Raw genomic sequence first — 10,091 nt, 5'->3', positions numbered from 1 at the left:
ACGCTCAACTGCAATGCTACTGGGCTCAGGTGTGAGAGGAAATATTGCCAGGGCAGCACCCAGTCACAAACAAGGCGAAAGGGGAAACAGGTTTGGGGAACATGCCCTGCTTACCTGTCAGTGTGCAGCCACCCCTCTGGTTTCAGCCTTCTCAGTTGGAGCACCTTCTGCATTCTGGAATAGAAGTCAACCACAGAGTGTGATCTACGCTCTCCTCTGTAGCTCACCCAGGAGTGCTGTGTGCCCTTGCTGTGATTTTCCCACCACCCAAGTGCCTCGCTGCTTGCTCGAAGTCCACATTGCAAAGAGCTGTCAGTCCTATGCTGCGTGCTTTACCTTGTGATTCATAGGTCATCCCCGTCAGGACTTTTCAAGGGCTGGGGCTGTGATTAGGTGCTGGGGAAGGACTTGGCCAACACAAAGGAGAGAGATGATTAGTCATGCCCATGGTTGGTATCCTGTGCTACTTTGGGCCTCATGGGCATGACAGTGGAGGGGCACTTGATTTTTTAGTACAGTTGATCCCTATGGGCTATGTTGTGGTTTTTTCGGGGGGGGGGGGATATAACTTTGAGCCTTTGATGGGACCATCCAGGTTGAAAGGGCATAGGGAGAAGATGCAGGCTATGCTCCAAGAATTACTCATCATGCTACACCAGTCTAGAGCCTATGCCACCGCTGCACCAACAGGCAGCTGGTGCAGTGCTGGGCCAGGATCCAGAAGCAGCACAGTGGTGCTAGGGCCTGCGCTGTATCTTGAAGCTAAGCCTGAGTAAAGATCACTCAGCTTCCTGAGCACATTCATACACTCCCTCAACCTTTGCATTGTGCTATAAAAATGCAATCCTGGACCCTCTAGGTCACTGCAAGTTGAATTAGACCCTTCAAAAACCAATGAAGTCAATGTAATTAAGTAAGGTAAAATGCTGCTTGCCCAGGCTAGCCTGATCTCATGTGATCTTGGACGCTAAGCGGGACGGCCCTGATTAGTATTTGGATGGGAAACCATCAAGGAAATCTGGGGTCGCCATAACAGAGGCAGAAAATGGCAAACCGTCTCTGAACATCTTCTGCCTTGAAAACCCTACAGGGTCACCAGGAGTCAGCTGCAACTTGACACACACAAAAATTGATTACGATTGCACAGATTTAGACCAACCAACATATATGCCATTTGGAATGTATTTCTACCTCAAGCCAAATTCCCCGTGCATCAAGTAGTAAAAGAGTTTTCACCCTTGTCGAAGGCTTTCACGGCTGGAATCACTGGGGTGCTGTGTAGTTTCCGGGCTGTATGGCCGTGTTCTAGCAGCATTCTCTCCTGACGTTTCGCCTGCATCTGTGGCTTCAGATCCTCTGAAGATGCCAGCCACAGATGCAGGTGAAATGTCAGGAGAGAATGTTGCTAGAACATGGCCATACAGCCCGGAAACCACACAGCACCCCAGTTTTCACCCTTTTTTAAAAAAAATGTGGTATTGATGTCACTTCACACACACACGCTAGAAAATATTGTAATTCACACAACTACTATATCCAAAGCTTGAAAATACTCTTTGACATGAGGCACAATGTTTCTTTTGCTTAGATTCACTCCTTCCATTTTGCATACAAAATAACTCGAACCAGCACAATTCTTTTACAAAGCTGCTTTTTAATTTGAAACAACAAAAAAACATGTTTTGAACCCAAGATATTAGACAACTTATATAAACTTCCATGCATCTTAAAGGACAAACATCTAAAATTAATTTCTTTCCAGGTTTTTGTACCTTGCCTCACAAATATTATCTCTCTGTCGTGAAGTAACTGTACTTCACATTGTTAGGAAGCAATTTCATTCCCGAGATAATAAACTCATAACATAGAAAAACTACCCTGGTGGCAAAAAAGAAAAGAAAGATTTCTGTTGCTGCTTTTTGTCCCAGGTGAATTTTGGTTTTAAAAATCAAACTGTACATGGTAACTCACAGTGCTTCGAGGATACTGTTTACTATTGTAAAGGTGACAATGTTTTAAAGACAAAAAGGTTCTCAAGCCTCTTTCCTCTGTGTTTGGCCCAAAAAGTACAACTAGGGTAGCTAATTTACCACAAGGGTAGTTTTATTATTCAAGCTTTATCTGTACAGGTGGTTTCAGGGAGGCAGCTAACAGTGCAAACTGGCCCTCAGAGCTGTATCAATTGCTAGTTTCATAAACAAATGGGAACTGCACTAACTCTCTCTATATAAACAACATTTTATTTCATTATGAAATCAGAACCAAAACCTGCTTTCTTCTTCTTGTCCAGGGCATCCTTCTTCAATTGATCAAAGAGAGAAAGCATTTTGCTCAACATTGAATCCAGTAGTCCGTAAACCTAAAAGGAGGTGATTCAAACAATCTTTCAGCACAACAGCTCAACAGAAACAGCACACATGAATGTTGATATCTTTTAGATAAATAATCAAGCAAATTAACATATTTTTCCAGAGATTTTGTTCCCCATAATAAATATTTGGAGGGAAAGATTGCTTATTTGATAGCTACTACTACTACACGCACGCACGCGCACGCACACACAAACTGAACTGTTAGGTTGCTGTCATTAACCAGGATGGTAGGCTACTGACATAAGCAACTACATAGGCTGAGATGAAACAGGAGTACTGTGACACTTTAAAGACCTAACAAAATGTATTCCTGCATAAGCTTTTGTGAGTATTTATCTGATGAGGTGGAACTGACTCATGAAAGCTTATCATAGAATAAACGTTGTTTGTCTTTAAGGTGCCACTGGACTCCTGTTTTATTTTGATGCAACATATGAATGCAGCTACCTTTCCGCAATAATCTGCACAGTCTGAAGCAATTTAAAGAGTTCTTTGAGCAAGAGGCCCTAGCTCAGTGATATGCTTTACATGCTAAAGGTCCTCGATTCATACCCTATCTCTATTTAAAAGGCTCTCAGGGTCTAAGGACTAGGAAAGACTAGGAAAAGGCCACTGACCCATTGTGTATTCCTGCCAGACAGAATAGGCAAAATAGGCTAAATGGATTAACAACCTCACTCTGCATAAGGCAACTTCGCGTGCATTGGTTTGAGTTTCTGACATCTGATTTCAATGCTGGTAGCCTGAACATAATCTTTTTAAGATAGGATAAGTAAAAATGCACCATCAGGGACCTTCAAGATTTGTGGGGCGGGGGAATCCCATCCTTTTCTCTCTCTTGTACTGCCCTGTCCCTTTTCCTTCCTTTTTGACCCCTGCTGATTTATCTTGCTTATCTTGCCCTTTCTGCTAGACCAGGGGTAGGGAACCTGCGGCTCTCCAGATGTTCAGGAACTACAATTCCCATCAGCTCCTACCAGCATGGCCAATTGGCCATGCTGACAGAGGCTGATGGGAATTGTAGTTCCTGAACATCTGGAGAGCCGCAGGTTCCCTACCCCTGTGCTAGCCCTTACCCTCTATTTCCTGCCTCCACATCATAACACTGGTATTTCTTGGAGGCCTCTCATCCAAGCTCTAAACAGGGTTGCCCCTGCTTAGCTTCTGGGATCTGATATTATGCTAACTTGGGCAATCCAGGCCAGGGGAAATAGGTCTTACTGAATCCAATAAAATAGAAGTGGTACTAGATATTTTGCAGCAGTATCTCATGCATGAATCATTTTACCACATCTGAAGATGCCAGTCACAGATGCAGGTGAAACGTCAGGAGAAAATGCTACTAGAACATGGCCATACACAAGACCATAGCAATTTCAGCTGTGAAAGCCTTCGGCAATACATTTTACCACCTTTTTTATTCAAACCATTCAGTAAATATGCAGCCAGATTATCCTATAGTTATGAAGGGATCTAGTAAACCTAGAACATAGATTCAACATCTCTGACTGTGGAAGCAAAGCTGAAACATGCTTAGGAAAGAACCATTTTTCCATTTTAGCCAACAAAGAAAGTCTGGAAAACGAACACTCGGGTAGAAAACGCACAGAAAAACATGTTTTGCCTTTTAGTGACCCACGAAGTCCATCTTTTTCCATGGCTACGTGGAGCCACTGATGCTCTTTTTTAATCAAGGACGGAAAACAAACAGGAGGTAACTGAAGTCATTCCTAAAGCCATTTTGTTTTATTAACATAATGGCTAAAGAACCTTCAAATATATAAATGAGATCTGGGTGCCCCAAATGTAATTCAAAACATGGATTAAAGCCACATCTAGTTAGTTCAGGCAGAAGAGTCAGTCTTCTAATGAGCAATGCTACACTAGTGCCCTAAACCATTCCTGTGAAAACAGAATAGTTCTGACATTATTCTGGAATAGTTTGTCAACACAAATAGCCTCACCACCTTGCCTTGTACTATTAGAATGAGGGTAATTATGTTGCTTGTGTTTAAAGACTGCCTAATAAAGGTCTCTAAATCTGACTGGTTGCTACTCAGTTTTCTTTCATTCGTGGCCTCAGTATTCTATCTTCCAATGGAATGGAGAGAAGCAGTGGCATATTTACCTAGGGAACATGGGGTACCCTATGTCCCTGGGCACTCCCCAGTGGAGGGTGCAAACATTTCAGGTTTGTTTGTGTGTTTTTTATATTTTTTTGTATTTTTTCAGTTTTTGGCCAGCAGAGGGTGCAGTTTTTAGGCTAGCAGCACCACAATTTCAGGAATTTTTTAGGAGACCCTCATGATGATACCACCCAAGTTAGGTGAGGTTTGGTTCAGGGGGTCCAATGTTATGTACCCCCAAAGGGGGACCCCATCCCCCATTGTTTCCAATGGGAGCTAATAGGAGATGGGGCTACACCTCCGAGGATCCATAACTTTGGCCCCCGTCCATATGGGGGGGCGCCAAACTCAGGTTTTGTCCTCGGGCTCCAGTTTGCCTAGATACGCCTCTGGAGAGAAGGCTCTCCTACATCAACCCAGGTCTGGAACATTGGGCCTTTTCCCACTTACCTTAAGCCCCGCGCTACTTGAGGAGAGTAGCGCGGGGTTCCCCGGCACTCCCCATGACAGGGGCGGTGACAGCGCAGCCGCCCCACTGCTGCCGCTCCCCCTCAGCGCACAGCATCCCTGGCGCTCTTCTTCACGGAGCCTTTTGATGATGTCATGGGGACGCCCGGGCGCGCACCTGGGATGCCGCACGCTGAGAGCAGTGCGCAGCATAGGGGGAATCGAAGAGAGTAGGGAAAGGCCCTCTGATGCAGAAGTAAAATCTACTTTATGACAAAACCATTTGCATTTTGAAAAGAACTCATCTTAACTAGTAATGTATCTAAGACTCATCGCAGGATGGCTTCAGAAACTCATACGGAATTAAAATAAATGTAGTGCTGGATGGAATCCTGACAAACTATTAATTATCAAAAAGGCAGCATGTTATGAAAGAGACTCAGAAAACAAGATAGGCACTCCCATTTGAACATCTGCTCACAGGACCTGGTTAATTGATTTTAGTGAGGAATTTTAAAAAAACTGCTATACAAATGCACCTAAAGCAGCAGACAACTGAACAAGAATAGCTCTAACTACACCTACTTCGACATAAAGTTTCTCGTGGTATTTTGCCTGCACAACTGGGTCCACCTGTTCCTGTCGAGGTTGTACAGCTTCTAATTCCACAGCATCCACTGAAAAGGGGGTGTGTTCCTTTGTCTCCTTGGTGGCAGCTTTCAGTTTTCGCTCTTCTTTTGACTTCAATTTCTTGCTGTTTGGACGCTCCTACCCAGAAAAATGCAAGTATGCCAAAGAGAGATCAGAGCATTTTTGTATGTCAGTATATAAATTATCTTCAGATGTATATCTCATATGGCTGCAGGTCTGAAGCCACTTTCAACAAGGGCCGGTTTTTCACGGCGAAATTGCACCGGTGTGAGCATGGGGAACACACCTGTGCATTCGAGGATTCCTCACGGTTCCCGGAGCTGCAGCATGTCTGGCCCGGTGTGGCCCCAGCGCTGCCCCGCAGTGTTGCCTTTGCTCCACGAATTTCAGAAATCGCTATCAAGGTGGCATTTTTTAAAATACCCCTGTGCATCCTCGGTGCCATGAAAAAACTGCAGGAGCAGATCCGGGCAAGAACTTTTGAATTTTTTCTGCCTTGCCATTTTGGCCCGCCCAACGCTTTCCGTGCAGAAAGTGTGAGCCAGAAATGGAAACGGCAAAGATGGAGAAGGGGTGCGTTGATCACATTAAGCAGAGGCTTGTGTGCAGCCCAAGGATGAGGGAGGGGGACACCCTCTGCTGAGCTGGAGTGGCAAAAATCCATCTGCTGGGTGGGGGAGAGATTTACAGGCAGGGGGGGCAGAGAGGAGAAGAGGCGAGCATGAAAGGAATTGCAGCTTCCTAGCCATCTGTGTAAAAGGACTCCCTCCTCCTCTCTTAAATGGAGTCTTTCACTGCAGCCATTGCAGATGGGATGCTGCCCCCCGCTCACACGCTTTCCCCCCTTCCTGCCTAGGAAAGGCAGACTGCTCTTCATTCCCCCTTCCCCTCCTTTCTCTTTCTAAATCCACAGTTTCTCCCTCCATGAAAGTGAATGGGGGAATGGGGGAATGGGGGAAGAATGATACCATTTGAGTGACACAACCAGCGGTCAATCAGAATGTGGGAAATGGAGGTTGTCTGCACATGTGCGAAATAGATCACGGGGAAAATTTTAAAAAGCCCTGTGCCTGTGCAGAAACAGCTGGAGCAGAATAGGGGCAGAAGCAGGGATCCGTGAAGAATCACAGACTGGGGCAAAATTGACCCGGTACATGAGATCCTGAGTCCACCCAGGTGCAATTTCACTGTGAAAAACAACAACCAAAGAGTAAGTTCAGTTCACAAACCTCAACAATACATCCCAGCAATCTTTCAAACATCTTCCCTGAACCTTTATTTCCAGTATTTATCTCAAAGGGCCTCAAAACATACCTCTTTGCTTGTCTTTCCTCCTTTTTTTTCCTCCTTCCCAGCAGACTTTTTATCTTCTTTCTGAAGTTTCCGGTCTTCCTTCCCTCCCTTTACAAGAACTGGTTTTATCTCAGCTGCACAGAAAACAGCATTTCATTTACATGATCCCTGGGTAAATCTAGGGTTGCTAACTGTTCATTATTTTACTGGTCTCTCAGACCAATAAAACCGAGTTTTGGCAGATAACCAAAACTCAGCTCTGAAAAGCAAGTAAATTTATGAGCCAGTTCCACAAAGATGTTTTGCTGCTGAGTTTATACCTACACTGGCAGTCCCTACCCAACCCTCACCCCCAGGATCCTACCAAGCTCCACACCTCCCCCAGTAATCTGGTCTTTTAAGACTGTAATTTACCTGGTTCCTCTTGAACAAGTTCTGAGTAAGTGTCCTTCTCAGGCATACCAAGCATAGACCTCAGCGCTAGCGAACTGCTCACGAGACCATCAATTACTTCACGCCACAACTGGAAACTAACATTTTAAAAAACGGTGCTGGATGGGATAGCAGGAAGGGGGCAGAGCAAGGTACAACTTTGCTGACTATGATTTTTTTTCTCTATAAGCAAAGGACTTTGGGGTTCTGAGAGAGCCTCAAGATGAGAGCGAATTGGTCTACGGTGTTGTTTAGGCTCTTGCTTTACAGTTCATCCATACAGCCTTTTAATGATGGACTGAAATTCATCCCAACAACTCTGGGAGGCTGTTTAATAGGAGACTCTTTGATGAGTAAAGAAACCTGAGGCTCATCTGAGATCTCTATAATCAAATTCTAACGGGAAGAGTAATTTTATGTCTCTGAAGAGCTAAGCAAGGCAACAATCTGGTTCATCTCCAGAACTGTTTTAAAACAGCTATACACCAGCTCAGAATATTTCCCCTTTTCTTTTATGCAACTGATTTGCTCCATCTGTTAGAAACCCCTCTTCCTCCTACAAACCAGAGAGCAATTTGTGTCAAATTTATTTCGGTAGAAAAAAGGTGTTTGTAGGCTGGCGGTATCGACATACCAAATCTGATATACGAGATCTGTCTGGGGTGATATCTGTTCATTACAAAGCTCCAGGGCAGCTTTATTGAGATGGGCCAGCGCAGCTTCTCGCTCTTCTTCCACAGGGACTGCCAGCAAAATCTGATGGGACAGAAAGTGCACACACAATGAAATGGAAGTTTTACACGAGGACAAGTGTCTCTGGCTTTCCATAACCAGCCTAAGATCCTCACACCTTGTTGAGTTAAAAGGACAAAATGGCTGCCCCCCCCCCCCCTCAACCCCAATACATGATGAAACTCTCCTTTCCATTATCACAGGTAGACCTGAATATCTGATTCAAGGAATCTTCATTTCTAAAAAAAAAAGGGATCTCCCCTGATAGTACACCCATTCAGAGGCCCACATGTAAGTCTTTCAATATATGAGAGGTCTCAACCTAAAAAGAATATGGTGCTTGACTCCAGTGCAAATGTGTGCTCTAAAAAACTCTGGAACTTGGTTTGGAAAATGAACATAATCAAATGGAAATGGTCAATATTCTTCTGATATGATGTGATTACCTTAGCATACGCGTGTCTCTGTGTACATTCCTATGTCTTAATAAAGGACACAGTCTGGATACACTATAATTCCTTTAAGCTGTCAGTAATAGAAGTCCTTGGATATACTATTAAAAGAATGGGATAGGCTGGAAATATTAAAAGGGGGAAATAAGGACCACTTGTCAATTACCTGTCTAAAATCTGCAATAGAGAGATTCCACTCCACACGATTCACATCCTCCTCCTCCTCAATTACACTCAAGGGACTCATCTGCTCCTCCAACACTGACTTTCGTGGTCCCAAAACATCTGGGGAGATACTCTTGCTTGTGTCTTCCACGGGACTTTTTTGTTGCAGCTCCAGAGTACTTTTTGGTTGGGGGAATTCATCCACGATATCAGTGCTCTTTGCTCGAGGAGGATTCATGAGTTTGTCCCACAGTTCATGAAGCCCCTTCACCACTTGGTGCTGGTAGTGTAACTAGAACAAGCAGAAAACAGAAAAAGATATGGCAAAGAAGAACAACATACACAGTAATATAAAGGAAACAAGCGTCTAAACAGATTCTGGTAGATCCACACGCAGTGGTATATCTACAGAAAATGGAGCCTGGGGCCAGAAATGATTTTGCCACCCCCTCCCTGAGCATTCGCAAAGGCAGCAGTGGTTCTGGAAGGTTCCTTTCACTCCCGGGGCAATGTGCATATACTCAGAGAAAGTACAGTTGCCAACCTCCAGGTGGAGTCCAAATTACAGAAACCTGTTACCATGGAGAAGATGACTGCTTTAGAGGGTGAACCCCAAGACAGTATTTTCCTGCTCAGTTTCCTTCTCTCACCAGCACACACGCACGCACGCACGCACGCACGCACGCACGCGACTTGACGACGACTTGACGACGCGCGATCAAGACGCGATGCCTTACTTGCGACTTCGCACGCACGCACGCATGCACAGCTTAATACCTGAATCTTCAGGAATTTCCCAACCCACCTTTCTCCCCAATAGGAACCAGTGAGTTACATCATGTTGCTCTCCTCCATTTTACCTTCATAATAGCCCTGTGCACCAATACCCCTTCTCACTCTGAGGAGAAAAACAGAGCCTTCAAGAAAAACGGAAACTCTGTTTATAGGAGATGGATTTTTAAATCATACAGGTACTACCCCTTTCTGTGAATCAGTCACACACCGGCACTTGTTAAAGTTTAAAACAAAACTAAATTTTATTTACAGACTGGTTTAGCTTCTCAGATGGAACAGAGAGGTTTCAAAAGCATTTTAGGTTTCACAGGTAGATGTTTCTTTCTTAGATGTTACAGCAGTTTTCCCCACTGGATTTGTTTTTGCCTCTTGAGGGAAAACTTTCCACCTGCAGTCAAGCACACTCCTAGTTCCCCCGCCCTTTATCACCAAAAGGGAATGGTCACTGACTTTAGGAGGGCCGCCACGTGAAGTTTCCCTATTCCAGAGATCCAGGCTATCTGGCTTATAACAAACACTGTTCCTCCCTGACAGTCTGAGATTAGAGGAATCTGGCCACCTAGCCTTCCTCTCCCTGTCTCTCCCTGGCCTCACTGCCACTAGACACAATCTCCAGACTGAAGGAA

General features: G+C 44.6%; 1 protein-coding gene across 3 annotated transcripts in view; it reads right to left on the bottom strand.

The window, feature by feature from the left end:
- Positions 1-1,649: 1,649 nt before the first annotated feature.
- LOC125429326 (MYCBP associated protein) overlaps positions 1,650-10,091 on the bottom strand; it is a 29,519-nt gene continuing 21,077 nt past the window's right edge. For 2 of the 3 annotated variants that reach the window (XM_048490347.1, XM_048490348.1), the window contains exons 14-19: positions 8,672-8,962; positions 7,956-8,077; positions 7,304-7,419; positions 6,911-7,023; positions 5,531-5,713; positions 1,650-2,359 (exon numbers count right to left, since the gene is read on the bottom strand). In XM_048490347.1, coding sequence (XP_048346304.1) covers positions 2,240-2,359; positions 5,531-5,713; positions 6,911-7,023; positions 7,304-7,419; positions 7,956-8,077; positions 8,672-8,962 — 945 coding nt within the window. In that variant the 3' untranslated portion in view covers positions 1,650-2,239. Of the gene's footprint in view, positions 2,360-5,530; positions 5,714-6,910; positions 7,024-7,303; positions 7,420-7,955; positions 8,078-8,671; positions 8,963-10,091 lie in introns of those variants that run through there. The other variant, XM_048490349.1, reaches the window with a different exon arrangement.

Source organism: Sphaerodactylus townsendi, linkage group LG03 (assembly GCF_021028975.2).
Source record: "Sphaerodactylus townsendi isolate TG3544 linkage group LG03, MPM_Stown_v2.3, whole genome shotgun sequence".
Taxonomy (NCBI): Eukaryota; Metazoa; Chordata; class Lepidosauria; order Squamata; family Sphaerodactylidae; genus Sphaerodactylus; species Sphaerodactylus townsendi.
Note: the sequence above shows the minus strand (reverse complement) of the source record. Positions and strands in the feature narration are given on the sequence as shown.